This window comes from Mustelus asterias, chromosome 14 (assembly GCF_964213995.1).
Source record: "Mustelus asterias chromosome 14, sMusAst1.hap1.1, whole genome shotgun sequence".
Taxonomy (NCBI): Eukaryota; Metazoa; Chordata; class Chondrichthyes; order Carcharhiniformes; family Triakidae; genus Mustelus; species Mustelus asterias.
Window position 1 is genome coordinate 36,137,614 of NC_135814.1, and position 22,860 is coordinate 36,160,473.

At 38.6% G+C, this 22,860-nt stretch overlaps 1 protein-coding gene across 1 annotated transcript; it reads left to right on the forward strand.

Moving 5' to 3' along the window:
- Window positions 1-1,354: 1,354 nt before the first annotated feature.
- insig2 (insulin induced gene 2) lies at window positions 1,355-22,675 on the forward strand. The gene is made up of 6 exons (XM_078228168.1): window positions 1,355-1,707; window positions 7,985-8,350; window positions 11,738-11,862; window positions 12,573-12,739; window positions 18,171-18,270; window positions 20,647-22,675. Exons 2-6 carry the CDS (start codon window positions 8,101-8,103, stop codon window positions 20,686-20,688), a joined length of 684 nt encoding a protein of 227 aa, XP_078084294.1. The 5' UTR covers window positions 1,355-1,707; window positions 7,985-8,100; the 3' UTR covers window positions 20,689-22,675.
- Window positions 22,676-22,860: the final 185 nt, after the last annotated feature.

Sequence of the window (22,860 nt, forward strand, 5' to 3'; positions counted from 1 at the left end):
GGATATCCTTGCTATTGAGGGAATACAGTGAAGGTTTACCAGGCTGATTCCTGGGATGGCAGGCCTGTCATATGACGAGAGACTAAGTCAGTTAGGATTATATTCACTGGAGTGTAGAAGAATGAGAGGGGATCTCATAGAAACTTATAAAATTCGAACAGGGTTAGACAGGGTAGATTCAGAAAGAATGTTCCCAATGGTGGGGGAGTCCAGGACTAGGGGTCAAAGTTTGAGGATAAGGGGTAAACCTTTTAGAACTGAGGTGAGGAGAAATTTCTTCACCCAGAGAATGGTGAATGCGTGGAATTCACTATCACGGAAAGTAGTTGAGGCCAAAACGTTGTGTGATTTCAAGAAGAAATTAGATATAGCTCTTGGGGCTAAAGGGATCAAGGGATATGTTTGAAGTTTAAAGTTTATTTTTTATTAGTGTCACAAGTAGGCTTCCATTAACAGTGCAATGAAGTTACCGTGAAAATCCCCTCGGTGCCACACACGGCGCCTGTTCGGGTACACTAAGGGAGAATTTATCACGGCCAATGCACCTAACCAGCACATCTTTCAGACGTGGGAGGAAACTGGAGGAAACCCACGCAGACATGAGGAGAACATGCAGACTCCACACAGAAAAACCGGGAATCGAACCGGGTCCCTGGCGCTGCGAGGCAGCAGTGCTAATCACTGTGCCATGTGGGGGTAGGGCGGGGTGATCAGGATATTGAATTTGATGATCAGCCACAATCGTAATGAAATGGTGGGAGCAAGCTCAAAGGGCTGTATGGCTTGCTTCTTACTTCTATTTTCTATGATGTGGAGATGACAGCGTTGGACTGGGGTGGGCACAGTGAGAAGTCTCACAGCGCCAGGTTAAAGTCCAACAGGTTTATTTGGAATCACGAACTTTCGGAGCGCTGCTCCTTCCTGAGGTGAGTGGAGAGTTGGGTTCGCAAACAGGGCATATATAGACAGAGATTGCTGTATCATTGCAAGATAATGGGTGGAATATGAGTCTTTACAGTCTCCACATCATCTTTACAGGTAACCACGTCTTTACAGGTATGGACAATGCGAGTGGAGAGAGGGATAACCACAGGTTAAAGAGGTAACTATTAGCAACTATTTCTATGATTAACAGAAATGTAGGCAACTATTTCTTTAGGTTATCTTTATGTAATAGAGGCAATTATTTCAATGTTTCTGCTCAACAGCGCAACATGCGCACGCGCGCCTTCCCTCTCCAGTACGCGCGCGCTCCCTCCCCAGTACGCGCGCGCAGCTCAGACGCGCGCACGTCTGGGGCGGACGTGCTCAATCCAGCCCGCGGGTGGGACAAGAGCGCGCACGCAGACGGGCCGCGTCACGCAGAGCGAGAGCGCGGAAGGCTGCAGGGTCTGTTTTATTTTGCTGTCGCTGCGAGATGCGCTTGGGCCGAGCGGAGAGACGGCGGCGGCGCTGCTGCTGGGAGAGGAGAAGCTGAGGGGGCCTGCAGTCCACTTGGTTCATACTCGACTCGGGTTCCCCAGCGGCAGGGCCGCCGGAGCGGAAAGCGGGCCGAGGCGGCTGGCCCGGCCGGGCTTCAAGGAGCGGCGTTGGGCGATCTTGTTTGGAAAGGAGCAGGCTGCGTGCGGCCTAGCGGCTGGGCTGGAGCCAGCAGAAGATGCTTCAGCTGCTGTGAGGGCTGGGGGGGGGGGGGCTCTGGGTTCGCTTGTAAGTCATTTTTTTTAGTGAAGGAAACTCCTTTTATTGCCTCGTTCATTATTTATACCAATTAAGGTGCTTCAATCAAGTGCTCCCAAATGAGTCTTGTGTGTCTTTACCTGGTGTGTCTTTACCAGGTAGTCCCACTTATTCAGACAGAAAACATACCTTTAAGGCTATTTCAGTCCAGTACTACTAAATCCTCTACAGCATCTCAGTCCAAATCGAAGTAAGGTTTAAATTGTATTTATTAATATCACAAGTAGGCTTACATTAACACTGCAGTGAAGTTACTGTGAAAATCCCCCTCCTTCATACTGACACATATATTCCACAAGAGCAAAAGTCATCAGAGTTAAGAATGCAATGCAGCTGTTGACTTATGGGGAGGTTCGCTGATGGGGCCTCCTAAAATCATCAAGCAGTAAACCTCCAAAGTGATGGCGGACCAAACCTTATTCATAACCTAATCTAACCTTAAACTCCAGCCAAGTACTGAAGGATTGCTGCATTATTGAATGGGTTTGTATCCTGTCTCAAACCAAATCTGTCTGTTCTGGTGGATGTGTCAGCTGATAATATTTGAAGAGGAGTAAAGCATTTTCTTTGGTACCTGGACTTGGCCAGTGTTCCCCTCTCAGCCAACACCAAAAAAGGAGCTGTATAACTGTTCACTTCTCCCATTGATTTTGGTAATTTCTTGCTGAATGCAAAATGGTTAGTAAATACACTTAACCTCCCTGATAATGACTGCAGAAATAATTAATTTTGTGTGAGTTGTTTTGGGATGCTATTGAGTGTGTATATGTTTGGAAATAATTAGGCATAGTTTTTTAAATTCTATATGTTGATGAGGCAATTAGTTTGCTGTTGTGATAAATTAATGTGATGTAACAGGTTGCCTAGCCTAATTTAGTGCTTGAACTGTCCAAAATGTAGTTAAATTTGAAGCAGTATAAACTAACCACATATTAAGTCTACTGTAGAATTTTAAGCAATACAATAGTTTTCACATTTTAACCATATAGAATCAGTGATCTCGACCATGTTAGCATAGACCAAGTACAATCAAAAGGTCAATGAAACTATATGATTGAATTGAAAACGGGTCACGAAAGGTTATCAACCTGAAGCACCTCTCCAGAGGTGAAGCCAGATCGGTTGAGTTTTTCCAGCATCTCCTATTTCAGATTTTCAGCAGCCACAGTAATTTGTTTTCATAACTGTCCCAACCAAATAATTATCAACATGGTGACAAATAAGATTATTTGATTTTTTTGTAATACTAGATGGATTTGATGAATGAATGGAGTTGAGGAAGCTGTTGCAGGCAAAATGTATCTACTTAGCTCTCAGAATTCATTTTCTGGGAACCTCAAAGTTTAGAAAGTCTGACTTATGGGTTGATGCTGACTGATGCTAATTTTCAAATCCTCTCTGGCCACAGGAGAGATGTCAGTGGACTGGAGGACAACTAATGTGGGAAGTAAGGGTAAACCGGGTAATTACAGGCCAGCGAGTCTAACATCAGTCCCACATGGCAGGTTGGTTAAAAAGGTTAAGGCTCATGGGATACAAGAAGTGGCTAGATGGGTGGAGAACTGGCTTGGCCATAGGAGACAGAGGGTAGTGGTCAAAGGATCTTTTTCCGGCTGGAGGTCTGTGACCAGTGGTGTTCCGCAGGGCTCTGTACTGGGACCTCTGCTATTTGTGATATATATAAATGATTTGGAAGAAGGTGTAACTGGTGTAATCAGCAAGTTTGCGGATGACACGAAGATGGCTGGACTTGCGGATAGCGAAGAGCATTGTCGGGCAATACAGCAGGATATAGATAGGCTGGAAAATTGGGCGGAGAGGTGGCAGATGGAGTTTAATCCGGATAAATGCGAAGTGATGCATTTTGGAAGAAATAATGTAGGGAGGAGTTATACAATAAATGGCAGAGTCATCAGGAGTATAGAAACACAGAGGGACCTAGGTGTGCAAGTCTACAAATCCTTGAAGGTGGCAACACAGGTGGAGAAGGTGGTGAAGAAGACATATGGTATGCTTGCCTTTATAGGACGGGGTATAGAGTATAAAAGCTGGAGTCTGATGATGCAGCTGTATAGAACGCTGGTTAGGCCACATTTGGAGTACTGCGTCCAATTCTGGTTGCCGCACTACCAGAAGGACGTGGAGGCGTTGGAGAGAGTGCAGAGAAGGTTTACCAGGATGTTGCCTGGTATGGAGGGTCTTAGCTATGAGGAGAGATTGGGTAGACTGGGGTTGTTCTCCCTGGAAAGACGGAGAATGAGGGGAGATCTAATAGAGGTGTACAAGATTATGAAGGGGATAGATAGGGTGAACAGTGGGAAGCTTTTTCCCAGATCAGAAGTGACGTTCACGAGGGGTCACGGGCTCAAGGTGAGAGGGGCGAAGTATAACTCAGATATTAGAGGGATGTTTTTTACACAGAGGGTGGTGGGGGCCTGGAATGCGCTGCCAAGTAGGGTGGTGGAGGCAGGCACGCTGACATCGTTTAAGACTTACCTGGAGAGTCACATGAGCAGCCTGGGAATGGAGGGATGCAAACGATTGGTCTAGTTGGACCAAGGAGCGGCACAGGCGTGGAGGGCCGAAGGGCCTGTTTCCTGTGCTGTACTGTTCTTTGTTCTTTATCAGTAGTAGTGAAATTATTGGAAAAAATTCTGAGGAATATGATTAATATCCACTTGAAAAGGCAAGGATTAATCAAGGATAGTTAGCATGGCTTTGTCAGGGGAGATCATGTCTAACAAATTTGAATGAATGTTTTGAGAAGGTGACAAAGTATTTAGATGAGGGCAGTGCAGTTGATGTAGTCCAGTGGACTTCAGGTCCCTCCCACATGATAAACTGATCAAGAAGGTAAGAGCTCGTGGGCTCCAGGGCAATTTGGTAAATTGGATCCAAAATTGGCTTAGTGGCAGGAGGCAAAGAGTGTTGGTCAAAGGTTGTTTTTGTGACTGGAAGCATGTGTCCAATGATGTACAGGGATAGGTGCTGGATAGGTGCAGGGATAGGTGCTGGATCCTTTGCTGTTTGTAGTATACATTACTGATCTGGATGTGAATGTGGAGTGTGTAATCAGTAAGTTTGCAGATGACACAAAAATTGATGGTGCGGTAAATAGCAAGGAGGAGAGCCTTAGATTACAGGACGATTATAGATGGGCCGGTCAATGGACAGAACAGTGGCAAATAGAATTTAACCCAAAAAATGAGAGGTGATGGATTTTGGGAGGACTAATAAGGCAAGGGAATACACGCAAATGATGGGATGCTGGGAGGTCCAGAGGACCGGAGGGACCTTAGGGTGCCTGTCACAAGGATTCATAAAGGTAGCAGAACAGATAGATAACGTGTTTAAGAAGGCATTGTGTGAAATTAAGAGCAGGGAGGTTATGGTGGGGCTCTATAAAATGCTTGTTAGGCTACTGCTAGAGTACTGTGTGCAGTCCTGGTCGCCACACTAAAAGAAGGATGTGATTGTGCTGGAAAGGATGTTGAATTCAGCAGGATGTTACCTGGGCTCGAGCGTTTCAGCTATGAAGAGAGGCTGGGGTGGTTTTCCTTGGAGCAGAGAAAGCTGAGGGGACCTCATTGAAGTGTATAAAAGTATGAGGGATACAGATAAGGTAGATGGGAAAAAACTTTTCCCCTTAGGAGGGTCAATAACAAGGAGCATAGATTTAAGTGAAGAAGCAAGAGATTTTGAGGAATGTTTTCACTCAGAGGGTGGTGGAAATTTGGAACACTTTCTGAAAGGGTGATAGAGGTGGGAACCCTCACACAACATTTAAGTAGTATTTAGATGAGCAATTGAAACACCACATCATACAAGGCTATGGACCAAGTGCTGGAAAATGGGATTATAATAGGTATTCGATGGCTGGTGCAGACATGATGGACTGAAGGGCTTCTCTATCACTCTCTGATGCAAAGCAAAGGAGTTGAGAATAGCTTTCCCAAGGTGGTTTATTATTGCTTGATGGGAGAATGGCTGACTTATTTGTCGAATTAAACTGTGGAGCTTGGTTGCAGCATGTAAACACCAATGTAAAATGCCTGTTGTAACTTGGTTATTAAAGATATGTAATCACCTCCTGAAATTGCAGTGTTTTATGATCAGGGCTCTTGAACATCTTTGGCTGAAGGACATCTATTCAAATAGTTTAGTAACCATGGATCTTCATCTAAAATATAATACTCATATAATACTCATGTAATATGGAAGTGATGTGTGTAAAGAGTATTTTAATGCTTTTCAGAAAATGGCAATTATTGATAACCATGAGATTGGTGTGCCTGCTTCTCACTGCAAAATCTGTCCATCCATGCCAAGGGCATGGTGAGAGCAGGAATATGGAGACTGCAGGAGTCCAGGGACAGTAGAACACAGAAAAAGCACTAGGGGACCAGAGTCCAAGGAGACAGCATGAGACCAGAAAGAAGAGTGGGGGGAATAGTGTACAGCTCTAGCCACTGTTAATTTGAAAAAAGCTGCTCACAATCTAACCACCCCTGGCATGGATTTTCCCCTTTCCTGACGTCACTTTGAATTTGGTGTCAAGGCAAGGGGATTTCCAGCAGCAATTATGACATCAGCAGGAAAAGTGACCAAATCACATTGAAATATTCAACAGCAAACCAGGAAGTAAAATGTGCTCTTGTTCACTTCAAATTGAAATTTTACAAAGACTGAAATAAATGATTGGAACGTACAGTAGATGGTGAAATATCAAAATTTAAAACCATTTACTGACATTTCATAAACTAGTTTTCTGTTGAGACTGTTCAGCAGTAATTATGAACTTGGTATGCCTTAAAAAAACTCAGTTATTCCTCATTCAACTTTTTCCAGGGTTTTCACAGTGAGGTTAATAAAAGGGCAAGTCCTCAGTTAAGGGATTTCCACTGGATTGCATTCTGGTAATATAATACTCATATAATACTTTCATGTAATATGGAAGTGATGTGTTTGATTATCTAGAAAACTATGAACATCATTATACTACTTTGGGGAATAGGCATTAAGTGGTGGCAATATGACAAGACATGGGCAACAATGCACCCTATGAGGATGTGTAGAATCATGGACAGCCGCTTCTGGATTTCTACCTTTACTGAGGTTTGTAAGTTTTGCATAAACATTGATGGCTTTCCATCATTATTACTGCAAAACCTGGGCCAGTACCATCAAGCATCTAATGCTGTCATTTGACTATTATTCCAATAGTAACATTTTCACACCGTAGAACACTTGACATAACTAATGCAAAATATTAAATATTTCAATATAAAAATATTGTTTAAGTCAGACTAAAATTAGTATTTGGAATCTGTTATTACTGACAGCTGTACGACATTTAGTCAAGGCTTCTGAGAGACATCCAGTGAATAATAATATTCCATTCTAAGCAATACAATTACAAAAAGAATGAATGTAATTTTAAAAGCTAACATTGAAAAAAATAAATTTAACAGTTTAAAAGTACTATTAATGCTTTCAACTGCCATGTAAGCTTGTGTCTTAATTACAGCACAAATGGAAATGGACATTTACTGTGATAATCTCAAATTGATGTATGCAAGCTAAGATTGTGGAAAACACACTAGTAGTGTACTTGCAAATTTTTTTTGCAAAGTTTATTGAGGTCATATTTTGAAATGGTCTAAATATTTCATAGTTTAAAAATTATGATTCATTTCAATGTCTTTTTATATTGCCACCACTTAATGCCTGTATTTGAATGCCAATGAGAACTAAACCTCCTGAAAACATTGGGGGACATTTTCAAATATAGAATTTCAGATTTACTATTAATCTCAATTTTCTACGGGTAACCAAATGAGCAAAAGTGCTCATTTTCACATTTCACTGCTAACCTCCTCATCCCCTTCAATAATGCCCTCAAGTTACACTCACCAGTAACACCCATGCTGGAGGTCCATGTCTATGAATGGTCTTGGCAGATTTGTCACCAATGCTCCTTTCCTACCAAAATAACAAATTCTTGATCAGCACTTTGAATAAACTGGCAGCTTGCTGGTTTAATGGAAATCATCAATATGGTTTGACCTCTTGTTGGCAACTAGTGATCTCTCTGCATCAAAGCCTATTATATTTTTCTTAAGTACTCTACAATTTAAAACTCAATTTATTTGTTAAGGGAGACTACTTCACTATGTTGAAATAATCTCTATTTTATCTAATCTATTATAGATTACTTACTGGAATTATATAGCATATTGTCTTTCAGTTCCTTGTAGGTTGCACACAATGTGTATTAAACGGTGAACGTCGACCCAGCTAAATGGAGCTCCACTGATAACAGCCAACAACTGAGAAGACAGATACTCAAATACCCTTATCTCTATGGCGGAGGAGGAAAAAAGCAAAGCCACAGCTGTGCAGATCAGGCATGGCCCCTACCTTTCTGCCATCACAAACCAGAATATGAACTTGCTTATTCGGGGGGTGGTCCTGTTTTCCATTGGTGTGTTCTTAGCACTTGTATTGAACTTATTGCAGGTACAAAGAAATGTTACACTTTTTCCTCCTGATGTGATTGCCAGCATTTTCTCTTCTGCTTGGTGGGTTCCGCCATGTTGTGGTACAGCATCGGGTAAGTGATCACAACATGTTCTGTCTTGTGATATTGGAGTTTAGGAAATGCCTATAGTGATGTTATCAAAGATTGTGTAAGAAAATCAGTTTCACTCTAAGAAAACTTATTGTACAAGCGCATGCATTTCAGCAGTTTAAGCCATTATATCGTTTCATAATCATTATCCCCAAGAAAATTAAGGGCAAAATAATAGCTTTTATTTGTGAGCAGCTGCGTTGTGACACGGCAAGTGTGAGAGATCTTTTGAGTAAAGCAATGCTAGGATTTTTTAAGTACCTATTTATAAATAACCTTCCTTTATGCTGTAAACTTGTAGGTTTGAATAGTCTTCATTTTTACCTACCTTTATAAGACACTATTAATTAGTTCTGGTCATGAGTAAAGGCTGTAAGAAAACTATTCTTGCTCTGTGCTTGTTATTGTGCTCTGCCCTAGTTATTGGGACATCACTGTCCATATGGTTGTATGATTTAATTAGTGTGGTTATGTTATGCTTAATGAAAGTTGAGAGTTCAAATCTCCCTGACCACGTATCTATAAACCAATTAAGTTAATTGGAATTTTGACCTACTAATTATGGGTTGTTTTTTAAAAAAACTTCTTGCAAATAGCAATGAGAGCAGAATGTGTGTGTGATTGATTGATGCCACAATGCACAATGGAAGCTTCTTCCTTATTTCAGCATTATGTCTGAACACCTGTTGGTAACCATGTTTAGGTGTTAGCAAGTGATTGAAGACATTAGAATGAGTGAAGAATATTTTATTTGTGTCGTAGGGAAGGTTTTAGAATCAATCAATCATTTGAGATTATAGCTGAGCACTTGGAAAGACTCAAGGTAGTTGGGAAAAGTCAGCGTGGTTTTGCAAAAGGGAAATAGCCTCTAACCAATTTATAGGAGTTTTTTGAAGAAGTAACATACGCTATGGAAAAAGGGGAGCCTGTAGATGTACCGTACTTGGATTTCCAGAAGGCATTTGATAAGATGCCACAGCAAAACATATTGCAGAAAATACAAGCTCATGCTGTAGAGGGATAACATTAACATGGTAGAAGATTGATTAGCAGAAAATAGAGAACATTCTTAAATTGATTGGCAAAATGTAATGATTGGAGTCCCGCAGGGGTCCTCAACCTTTTACAATTTATATCAATTACTTCGACAAGGGGAGCAAAAGCATGGTTGCTAAATTTGCAGATGACACAAATGTAGGTAGGAAAGTATGAGGTGAAGATGAGGAGGGTGCAGATGGATAGATATAGGGTAAGGGGACAAAAATCTAGCAGATAGCGTATAATGTGTGAAGTTTGCTTTGTCAGGAAGAATATTAAACGGAGAACAACTACAGAATTCTGAGGTGCAAAGGGATCCTAGGTGTTCTCGCAAGTCAGTCACAAATGATTATTATGCAGGTACAAGTAATTAAGAAGGCTAATGGAATACTATCCTATAGATGTAATTGAACATAAAAGTAAGGATGTTAAACTTTGGTTATGTAGGGCATTGGTGAGACCACATCGCAAATACTGCATGTGGTTTTGGTCTAATTTAAGGAAAGATGTAAATGCATTCGAGGTAGTTCACAGGAGGTTTACTGTATTGATAGCTGGAATGAGTAGGTTGTCTTATGAGGGAAGGTTGGACAGCTTGTTTCCTCTGGAGCTTAGAGTGCAGACTGGCTTAATTGAAGTACATGAGATCCTGAACGGTGTTGACAAGCTGGACGTGGAAAAGATGTTTCCTCTTGTGGGTGAATCCAGAACTAAGGGGCACTGTTTTTAAAATTAGGGGTCACCCTTTTAGAACAGAGGCGAGGAGAATTTTTTTTCTCGTGTTGTCACTCTGGGGCACTCTGCCTCTGAAGGCGGGGTTTTGAAGATTTTTAAGGTGGAGGTGGATAGATTCTTGGTAAGCAAGGGAATTAAATGTTAATCAAGGGTAGATGGGAATATGGAATTTGAAACAAATGGATCAGCCATGATCTTAATGAATGACAGAGCAGTCCCAAGGGGCTGAATGGTCTGCTTCTGCCCCTATTTCGCATGTTTGTATGTGTTTATGGGGTCAGATATTATTTAAATAAGTTTTCCCTTTACAAATATCTTTGCTCTGCTGCACCTACTAAAAGATACGTACATTTCTTTTAAAGAGAAAAGACACTATTGAGGTGAGAGCCATTGATCAAATTTCCAGATATAACATAAATGCCAAGAATATAAAGAGAAGCAGTTAGGCGATAACGTGTTGGCCAAAAACACAATTTTTTTTTGTCATATGGATCAGTTGCAGCATTTATTTAACCTGACTCCTTTGTGGCTTGCTGAATAATTTAAATATATGGAAGCACTGATAGTGATGTTAAAAACATCTGGTTAATTTTTGAACATTTTAAATTACTGAGCTAACTTGTTGTGCCGCAATATTAGATTGACAAACACGAATGGAAAAAGTTAGTTGGAATTTTCCTTGAGCATATTACCACCACATTTTGCCACAATGAGTATTACTTTTAAAATATTTTTTGACAGTGATTTAGTTGCAGTGTACATGAGATTACAGTCTGCTTTAAGTAATTTGTATAAATTGCAGTTAATGAAATTTGCAGAGCAGTGAACAAATTTGTGATTCTAACATGAAATTGTAATCGTTTTACTGTTTAATCTAAATTAATCTAATTTAATCTAAACAGATATGGGGATTTTGGAAGTTGTATAGTAGCTTCACAATTTTATGCAGGCTTTTAAAATGTCCTCTTGAGAAAGCTGCAGTGGTCCATCAATACATAACTGGTTTGTAGGATGATAGGATTCATGTTCTTGGTATTAGTGAGCAATTGAATGAGATGAAGAGCTTCCACAGGAAGGAAAAAGAACAGCAGGCAGGCAGTTAGCAAGCAGTCTACTTTCCCCAATGCTGCTATTAGAGATGTGGCAGATGTTTATCATTTGTTCATTCTCAACAGAGAAATGGGATACTGGTTGATTGGATGTTGGGTTTGATGCATTTTAATTGGGAACAAAATTGCAAAGATCAGCATGAAAAATGAACATGGAAAAAATGCAAAACTGCCTTTGCCCATAATAGGCAAATTTGTTTCTTTGGTATATTTGCCCATTTACAACACTTTTATGAATCCTAAACTTGACAAATCTTATATATTAAATTGATTGGCTGGAAAGAATTTTCAAGAGCTTATCCACTTATATTTGTCATAAATTTTATATATGGTATTGTGTTAGCTGGGTTTATGCTTGCTGAAACAACTGTTTTTGTTGTGTTTTGTTTGGTCAGGGCTGTTGAACTGAAGTAACCCAACGGCCTCGAATGCAAAACAAATGTTATTTTAGGTCTTACTAATCAATGCTGTTATTTTGTTCCTGCAGCTGTGATTGGTTTGCTTTACCCATGCATTGACAGCCATCTGGGAGAACCACACAAATTCAAAAGGGAATGGTCCAGTGTAATGCGTTGTGTGGCAGTCTTTGTCGGCATAAACCATGCTAGTGCTGTATCCTCTTTGTTTAACAAACCACAAAATATAGATTTTATTTTTTAAAGTTCATTTATAGCTAAGAATGCACGACTTTTTTAAGATCTTAAGAGTCCATGCATGTCAAGAAACTAAATTTAGTATGAATTAATTTCAAAAAATAATTGCCTGCAAAATTAATCATGAGGTGAATTTCTGTGTAGAAATTCTTCAGAACATTACTTCTACAAAATCACAGTTTACCATGTGATGAAAACATGGTTTTGACGGAGTTTGAGCTATGGGATAGTTGATAAACTTGCAAAACAATTTTATCTTTAGGATAAATTTTCTTGGATATAGTTGAGAAAAAAATTCAATGTTGCACAGTACGGTGGTACAGTGGTTAGCACTGCTACCTCTGTGTCAGGGACCCGGGGTCACTTCCAGCCTCAGGTGACTGTGTGTAGTTTGCATGTTCTCCCCATGTCTGCGTGGGTTTCCTCTGGGTGCTCTGGTTTCCTCCTACAGTCCAAAGATGTGCGGGTTAGGTTAATTGGCTATGATAAATTGCCCTTTAGTATCAAGGGGATTATCAGGGTAAATACGTGGGGTTACAGGGATCGGGCCTGGGTGGAACTGTTGTCTGTGCAGGCTCAATGGGTCGAATAACCTCCTTTTGCACTATAAGGATTCAATGATTCTATGAAATGCTGTCTTTGTCTCGAACCTTAACAAGTCTTGCACAGAAGGTGGATTTTGCCAACAACATGCAGCTCTCCCTTACATTAGCAGCACTTTCCATTGGATTGTGGTGGACTTTTGATAGATCTCGAAGTGGCTTTGGACTTGGAATAGGAATTGCATTTCTTGCCACGTTGGTCACTCAGCTTTTAGTCTACAACGGTGTTTACCAGTAAGTATAAATAGATTTATCTGACCGGGGCAGTTTTGGTGCTCTTCACAAAGTTGCATTTACTGTGGGTATCAATGTTTGGTTAATATTTCTTTTATCTCTCTTATTGAGTATTATATAAAACTAAAGTGTATTCAGTTTTCATTAAAACCAATATAAAGAGTATTTTTAGCATTGCGGTGCTCAGCCAATTGATTTATAAGCCGTAGATGTTAGGTTACACTTGAGCAATTAAGAAAATATCTTTAATGAACATGCATACATACTTCATTCTCTACTGGGCAGATGCAAGCCTGGGTTTGCAGAGATCATGAGGCCTGTTTTGTTCTCTGGAACATTCCAACTTCTTCCTGGAATGATTGAATCCAGCAGATGGAGTGGAATATGTGTAGTAATGTATTCTTCTGAGCAGCAACAACATAACCTTGAAGGGGGGGCGGTGGGGGGAACCATTGACCATAAACTGAACTAGCTATATACTGTGGCTACATAAACAGGTCAGAGGCTGGGAAGTCTGCAGTATGTAAATGATCTCCTGACTCCCCAAAGCCTGTTCACCATCCACAAGGCAAAAGTCAGGAATGTGTTGGAATAATCTCCACTTGTTTGAGCTGCACTCATCCAAACAATATTCAAACTCCACATCATGCTGGAAAAGTCAGCCTGCTTGATTGGTACCCTATGGCGCATCTTAAGCATTCACTCCCTCCATCACTGAAGCACAGTGGCAGCACTGATTACCATGTGCAAGATGCATTGCAGTAACTCATCATGTCTCCTTTGATAGCATCTTCCAAACCCATGACAAGTACCAGCCAGAAGGACAAGGTCAGCAATTGCAAATTCCTCTCCAAGCTATACATCATCCTGATTTGGAACTGCATTGTGTTCCTTTGTCACTGGGTCAAAATCCTGGAATTCCCTTTCTTAATAGCACGGCGAGTGTACCCACACCACATGGACTGTCACAATTCAAGAAGGTGGCTCATCACCACCTTCCCAATGACAATTTAGAATGGGCACAAAATCTGACCTCGCCAGCAACACCCACATCCTGTGAAACAATAAAAATACCCTCAAACTTCAGTGTCATGATTTGTGATATCACTGAGTGCCAAATAGAATCACAGCCTTGTTTCTAAATGCAAACAAAATGTCTTTCTATCTGCCCCTCTTACCTTGTTATAAATATTGTTGTAAGAACACTTAAAAGTAGTTTTTAAGCTGATTTTTCTTTAATTGAAAAAGCACAAAAATCGTTTCCAGACTTTCCTTTTAGCATCAATAAGTCAGTGGGGGGGGGACCAGATGAGGAATTAGAGCCCCAAAAGGGTCAATTTAGTGAAAATCATCAAAACTACTAAATCCCTCAACTATCAGAATGCAAGCAACCTATTAACTAGGAAATGTAAAAACCTTTTCATAGAGCTTGCTGAAGGACTGCAAGGAATGAACTCCATTGTTACATTAAGTAATGTCCAGATGTGGAGTAGTCATTTTTTTTTTGCCAATTTGTGAACTGTATTGGATTTTGTTTAACTAAGTGGAATGTGACTGCTCACTAAGGGTAGTTGGCAATTGTCTATTCTAGTTTGACCCGAGGAAGGGACTTGAGTTTACCAAAATGTTTTGAACCATGGAGATGCTGTTTCCATGGCAGTTTAAAAACAATTATTTGTGTTGGCTACATTTAGCAACAGAAAATAAATTGAGATCAAAAGGTTATTGCCTCGGTTTTACATCCATGTGCGCGGTAAGAATATGAAGTGACCACTTGCATTTTATTACTTCTATAATTTTCTCCAGAAGCCATAGCTCAATAATACCCTTGATTTTCAACTGATTGTGATCAGCCTAACAGATGTTATAAAATTGAGAACCAAGAATCAAATTCAACAGTATCATCTTTTATTTTAATAAAGAACTTGCCTCAAGTTGCCTTTCCAGAACTTGGCACTGAAGGTCAGGTCCCTAGATGCATATGCATAGTATAGCTTAGTGCTGTTATTGTGGAGCTTTGCAGGTATTTCTGGTAATTTAATTGCTTCATTATATTTAATAATGAATAAGAGAATTTGGAAGCTTTGAAGTTTTTTGACCGTAGAAGAGTAAATCTTCAAAGCTTTTCTGGCTGCATATTTCAATAAAATTCTGACCATTTGAAAAAGAGTGAAATAAACTGGCCTTGGGCAGCAGAATGAATAGAGAGTTATGCTAAAAAAAAATTAAAGTCCTCACATTTTGCAAACAAAATAGTATGAGAGATAATTTTCTGCTTTATAGATGCCTTTAATTGCAGATAACCATTTAGTATGAAATTAATGGATGCAGAGTCTATTTTGTTTGCATATTTTGAAATATTTAATCCTGCTTAAATTTTTACATCACTGTTGGTTCATTTCTATAATAAAATTACAAAACTGTCCTGCATGCAGAAAATAAAATTTGTATAATTTTGATATAACTCTATAGAATGTCAAATACTTTTTGATGGAAGGTATTATATGGGGTTCAATGCAAATATTAATTCTTTCTAAAAAGATTGCACTTAATTTTATTGATGGGGACAAATAATTACATTGATCATATGCACAGCATATTTGTCTTTCAATATTTGAGTTTTTGAATAACGGTTGTTCCATTTAGTCTCTTGGACTCGTTTTGATTGCCTAAGGTGATTGGAAAGGAATTTCCCAGTATTTTGTCCCCCATCTATCTGTCCTCAGTTTTTTTCTGTTTTTATTCCTTCCCAGAAGATTGTATGGTTGTAGGGAGTCTGTAAGGAAGTGTCTCATCAAAATGGACTAACTGTCATGTTGTGAGGCTAGCTTTAATGTTTAGCTGGTCGCCTCCTGTCCGTCCAGTTTTGTGTAATTTGTAGTGATTCAGAACATAGCTTCTGGAAGAAGTTAAAAAGTGCTGTACTGTAATTTATATTAAAGTAAAAATTTGCTGGTGACTATTGTGCCACAGCATGGGAAAATGTTTTGCTATTGGTGAGATCTACCAGACAACTTTCACAGGGGGGAAAGTTGACAATATGAAGTTGCCCATTCAGGGCTGTTAAGCATGTTTGGCAGTACTTCTGAAGTTAGTGTACCATTTAAACACCCAGTTATACCTCCTTGCATACATAAGAGTTGGAAGTTTTTGTCAAATCATGATAACAATGGGAATTGCAGATGGTGGGAACCTTCACAATGCATCCTATGGAGGAGAGTAGACCTACTTACAGAAACTTGTGGAAATCCACATTATTCAAAATTCAAGCAGACTCAGGAAGGTGCTGTCAGTTTGTGGTATAATGACAGTGAAAGCTGAGAGTTTTGCTATCAATACCACTGCAAAATCTATGTTGTACATTTATCATATGAATTTAATACCACATATTTTAACTCTCATTTGTGAAGCGTTAGTTCCTTAATGTGGGCTAGTGTATATAATTTTAACCGGTGCCTTATTTGCCAATTATTAAAGATACAAGAAATATCCTGAACTCTTTTTCATTTCCCATGCTGTTGCACAATAGCCACCAGCAAATTTTTACTTTAATATAAATTACAGTACTTTTTAAACTTCTTCCAGAAGCTACGTTCTGAATTACTTTACAAATTACACAAAACTGATGGACAGGAGACGACCAGCTAGACCTTAAAGCTAGCCTCACAACATGACGGTTAGTCCATTTTGATGAGACACTGCCTTACAGACTTCCTACAACCCTACAATCTCCTGGGAAGGAAAAAAAAAGAAAAAACTGAGGACAGATAAATGGGGGACAAAATACTGGGAAACCTAGAAGTCATTGAGTTATTGAGGGAGAAAAAAATGGAAATGTCCTTTAAATTCAAAACAAAAATCCTCAAGAAATTGGTGAACAAAGCAAATGCAGTGTCGTTAACCTGATTAAAGCAGACTCGGTCTGCACAACCAGGAAGCAGATTTGTAACTTTTAGGATCAATATGAAATTAAATCAAAATCCAGAATTAAAACTCGGAAAATAGATTTGCAGAAAACGTAAGAGAAAACCTGGTGATCTTTTTCTTTCTTCTTAGGACTGTGATGTCAGTGGACCTTTAAGAAAGGGTTTTTTAAAAACATGATTTCTGCAGCTCACAGCTTCAGTGGTTTATTAGCTCACAGCCCTGTCTGATCTCGGTGCTGCCGAGTTGGCTACCAAATATCCTTCTATTGCTCCTTAAATGGGGTTGTTTGTGTTTACTCTGGATTAGTTTTACAATCCTGTGTTGTTAGACAGTTTTTTCAGTTTGGAGCTGCAGGTTTTAGTTTTAGAAGGGACAGCAAGCTAAAAAGATGTTTTCCCCCTCTCCCTGTTGTTTTGGAAATTCTGTTGAAAGCAAGGCCTTTTTTTCTGAAGGGTGAAAATCTGCTGTTGTTGGGGGCTGGACCAGAGTGCCTCTGGTGTTTTAGGGAGCTGTCTTGTCTTAACTGTTCTGAATCTCAAGTGCATTTGGCTGCAGAATTCAACTATAGCCTCAATCCCAGTATCACGTGAGCCTTAGTCTATGCTGCGTTGAACCGTTTAAAGGGTTGTTTATGGAGGCTGGTTTGATTGGGACAACTTATATATGTGGTTTACTTTGTTATTGTTTGTAATTGTTAGAAATTATTGCTAATTTTCTTTTCATGTTAACTATGTTCTTAAATAAACTTTTTTTGGTAAAAGTTCCCTAGTGGGTCTTTTGAATCACACCTGAAGTGGTGTGATCATGCTCATCCTAGCCAAATGCAAAACTTATGACTCCGGCTTGCTTCATAAAACACTTTGGAGTTTCTAACCTGAACCATAATAGGACACTAAGATGTCCTACTGAGGAATGGGTAAAGAACACTGAGTAATTACAAAGAAATGGATGAATGAACAAAAATCTGATGAAAGTAAATGGATTAAGCAGGTAAATTTGCAGATCACATGCATTGAATCTGGGACCTGCTGCATCTATTTGATTCAGATGCACAGTAATTCTTCACAATTAGATGAAAATTTTCTTAATTTATTAAGCAAATACTAAATCGTTTATATAAGTTTTCTTGGGTTTTAAAACCACGCAAGTTCTTGCAATCTGTATGTTTAGATGCACCCACAATAATTCTGTATCTCAGTAATATATGCAAATGTTATGTTTATATTTTTAACTGTCAGTCCGAATTCCGTGTCAAGTTAATGTATATTATGAAATGCTTTCCCATGTTTAATTCACTTGGTTGAAAGTTGCTGTTCTTGTGCATATGGGTTTATATCCGTTATAGACTTGATCTCAATTTCAAATTTAGTAATTCATAAAGAGCAGAAACGGTTAGTGCACTGAAAGCTTAATACATTTTACATGAGGTTATATTAAAGTTTTGACTTAATGAGATATCTGTATATTGGGAAACAAATTTTATCTATTGCACTTTGTTTTACAGATATACATCTCCAGATTTCCTTTATGTTCGATCTTGGTTACCTTGTATATTTTTTGCTGGTGGAATAACAATGGGAAATATAGGACGCCAGTTAGCAATGGTAGGTAAACACTTTATATATGTTGATTTATTTTAATGGATATTTGATAACCTCTCCATGCTTCCCAAATTCCTAGATGAAAATTATCAATAAAATTTGGCCCCTAACCATTTTAACGATTGAATATATTTATGGTTCTTTTTTAAAAAACATATTTGTGCAGTAAGAAGCCTCAAAAATGCTTTAATGAATAATAAATGAATTTCTATCTTTGTACTGGAAAAATGCTTTCAAAATTCTGTCGTTTTGTGTAACCTTCCTGCCTTTCCTTTATAATCGAAATGAAGTTGATGAATGTACATAGCCATTAGAACTGCCCCATCCCAGGCAGCGAGAACAACTAATGTGATAGTACACACAACACTTGTGTATCCCACAGGCAGTATGTGGGATAGTATGAATTTTAAGTATAACTACCAAGAATAGTAGAGTTTTTTACCCTTGAGTGTTAGTTTTCTTCATTAATATGCACTTTCAGTTATATGGTACTATTTAGCTCTTCACCACCAATCAAACTGCTAAAGTGTGCTTGCTGTAGGTAGGCAAGCAAAGAAACCCATCTGCGCAACTTTCACTTAAGTTAATTGTTCTTGCCTTATAGATCCGATCAAGCTAGTTTTGGCTAACAAAGGGGAAGATTCATTGACATTCTGCAGGCCACTACTTGTGTGGCATGTACAGGTTTTCTCATGATAACACGTGTGAATTCTGTAAAGACCCTAACCCTAACCCATGGTACTATCTGCCCCTGGGGAATTGATGTAGTCTGTGCAGTGATAATAAGAGAACAATTTCCTCTTGCCCTCCCTGTCTCATGTTGAAAATAAACTCTCCTCAAGGGAGTTTACGTATTAGAATTCCTTCCCCTCCTGCCCCCTCCAACTTCCCATGACCATTACCACCACCAGAACAGTGGGTATGTGGAATCTCAACAAAAGCTAGGAATTGAAATGAAATTGGAGCCTTGGATGGACAGCTGTTGACTGAAATGGCCAAAATAGAAAAATGGTAACAGCAGTAGACAATCCAGTCCTTCGAGCCTGTTCTGCTTTCATTTAGATCATGGCTCATCTGCACCTCACTTCATTTATTTACCTTTGCTCCACACCCCTTGATACCTTTATCTAACAAAGTTTGAAAATTTTAATTGACTAGCATTTTGCAGGATGAGTTCCAGATTTTTGCAACCTGTTGTGTGAAAAAGTGCTTCCTGTTTACACTCCTACATGTCCTAGGGCGAATTTGATTATGGCCTGTTTGTTTTAGTTGTACCACCAGAGATATTGTTTCTCTGAGTGACGTACAGAATCACTTTAATTTTATCAGCTCATTTTACAACCCCTCAACCCGCCAATACAAACCACGTTTATGCAATCTGCCCTGAAAATCTAAGCTAAGGCATTCAGGTAAATATGCATTGTACCCCTAAGAAGACCAATATATGTTTCCTGAGATTCAATGCCTGAAGTTGATTGACGTGCTCCCAATGGGACCTGACCACTTTTGAAAACCAATTCCTTAAAATAAAGGTCAACATTCCATTAACATTTTTGTTTACTTTTAGTACTTGTGCGCTAGCTTTTATGTTTGGTGTGCATAGATGCTTAAATCCTATGTTCCTAATTGTTCACCATGAAGAAAATATTCTGATCTGTCTTTTTTGGGACTAGAATGAATACCTCCACACTTTCCTACATTGGACTGCACCTGTATAGTTTTGCCCACTCACTTAGTCTGTCAGGTGATCCATTGCAACTTCCTGCACAAACCACACTTTGCTTTCTAATTTACTGTCATCTTGAGTAAACATGAATAAAGGAACTCTTAATTCTTTAATCCAAGTCACTAATAAGAATTGCTACATCCCATCATACAGGATGCATATCCATAAAGGAATGGGGCGATTGGGTAATATGTTTAGGAGATTCTAGCAAATCAGATTTCAAAATGGAAATGTGAGGAAAGATAAATGATATGTATTTCTGCATGTTTTAACTTTTGTAATTGGACTATTTAGATTGAGGTGCTTCAGATCCACAATGGGGTAAGTGGTGGACTCTATGGAAGGGATTACATTAATGTGCTAGTTTCTGTTTTTGTGAAAACAGAAAATGCTGGAAGTACTGAGCAAGTTAGGCAACATGTGTGGAGAGAGGCTGAGTTAATGTTTTAGTTTGGTGACTCTTCATCAGAACTCTCCACAGATGCTGCCTGACCTGACTATTTCCAGCGTTTTCTGTTTTCATTTCAGATTCTCAGCATCTGCTGCATTTCACTTTTGCATTCATTTTAAACGAGGCAGTGTTTGTAATTCATATTCTTTGGATGTCCTACAACCTATGAACGATTATCTCCTTATTTTCTTTCTGATTGCAGTATGAGTGTAAAGTTATTCCAGAGAAACCTCATCAAGATTGAAGTACTTGTGGAAATTTGAAGATTTCAATTAGACAATTGGAAATAAGAATGATATGCCAAATGAATGTAAAAAGCTGTAAATAAGGTTTCTGGCTGTAAAATTGCAGAAACTGCAGTTTTTGTTTCACTCTGCTATATGAAATGCAATCTGTGATTGCTAGTGGTTTAAAATGTCCTGTTAGAGCATTATTGTGTAGTGAATACACTTGCAAGACCATACATCTATATGAAACTCTGGATTCAATCTTAGTACATGGAGAACATTCATTTTATTTCCAGGGAAAGATTTTGGAACGTATTTATAGATGTGTGCTGCCAAACAGGTATATAATTACATTGCTCTGTTAGTTTTAATCTGGATGAGCAAACGTTTCAGATTTTATACTTCGTTTAAGATAGTCATTGGACAGTGTCCTGCAATTATTTAACTAGCTCTATTTTTAAGTACCTTAAAATTGCAATTGTGCTTTTTTTTCTCAAAATTATCAGTTTGCATGCCTATATTTATAAATCATTAAAGTTTAGACGATTCAGCAATATTTGAATGAAGTGCAACGTTAGTATTCCTGATTTTTAAAGTATATTTTATACAAGGATAATATTTTATGGTTCTGCCTTACAGGGAATATAACATTTGAACTATTGGCTCATCCCCACTTTTAGAATCCTGCTTGTAGCAATAGAAATAGGATTTTTGCAGATGCATGAAGCTGCTTCTATCGACATATATCTGCATAAATGTGTCATGCTACTGAAGCAATATACTATTAATTGATATTTCGAAATATGGTGAGCTCTGCGATTAACTATTGCAGCAGGGATTGAACATCAGCATATCTTGGCTGATCTGTGTTTTCAGGTTGACTGTTTTGAGACGTTTAAGAACACTATTGTATGTGTTTTGTTTAGAATATAAGATTTTGTTTTGTAGGGAGGACATCTTGCAGCAGCTTAATGTTAAATAAAAACTATTTTAAGAAATTTGTGTTAAAAATAATGCAAATTGTTCTTTGTCAATTTTGTTTTGTTTTAATGGGACCCTCTGTCCTTTATGCACAAAGACATTCAGCTGTCAGTTGGGTAAAATCATTTGGCTTCATAAGTATCTTAAACTAATTTATTCTGATTTAAATATATACTGAATATTCCAATCAAATATATACTTCAGTAAAGCTGACTGCACCAGTCCTGTGGGGAAGAAAACACATTTTATTTGGGGGAAAAACACTTCTAGTTACACAGTGCAACTCTTGATGGCTTTTAATGGTAGTGGACAGCATTTATAGAAAAATAAGGTCAAGTGACAAAATTCGAGCAGAAAAGCTTTCTAATTGCATCGGATTGTGGAAGGAGTTCAAACATGCTTGTATATTCTCTACACAAATTATATCCCTAAATAAATTGCAGTTCATTTGTACATTTCATCTGCATTGTGGCCATTACCAAAATTTGAAGTTAAAATTGATGTGATTTCAGGTTTGAAATAGAATCACATGTTAATGCTGCACATTTATTTATTTTAACTTTGGATCAAATAGCTCTCTACAGAATTCTGTGGTGTGCTTTCTACTCGTGCTCACTTCAATGTGTGCAACTTTTCAAGTTAATTTTACCAAGTTATGACCATCGTCCAGGATTTTGCTGCATGAAGCACTGAACAAGTGGGAACTTCATAATGGGCTATTTAATGTAATTGTTTACGATTGCCAGGACTTTATTTCATCAATTAAAGCAGAATAAGTGTAGGGTTCAGATATTGAAGCATTTTGTATGTATTTGCGTTGAGTGACATATTAACCATCAAATGCTTCAACAGTGTGTAATAGATTTTTAAAATTTTAGTTTACCAGTATGCAAAAAGAGATAAGGATTCTGTAATAGCCATAGTATAGTATCGCAGTGGTTATGGAAATTGCGGGAAACTCTGTTATCACTTTAAAAAGGAGTTGTCATATTTTTCACAATAAAAATTTATACCATGTAAGTGTAGAGTTTTCTGTTTCCTGGTTTGCTGTTTAATTATTAATAATGCTTGTAATGGTACAAAGACTAATGTTCACAAGATGGCGCCGGAGCGAGGCGACTCCTTCCAAGCTGTGCCCAGCTTACCCTCTAATTCTATCTAAAACTTTATTCTAAACTCTCTTAAACCACTCTAACAATGCTTTAATT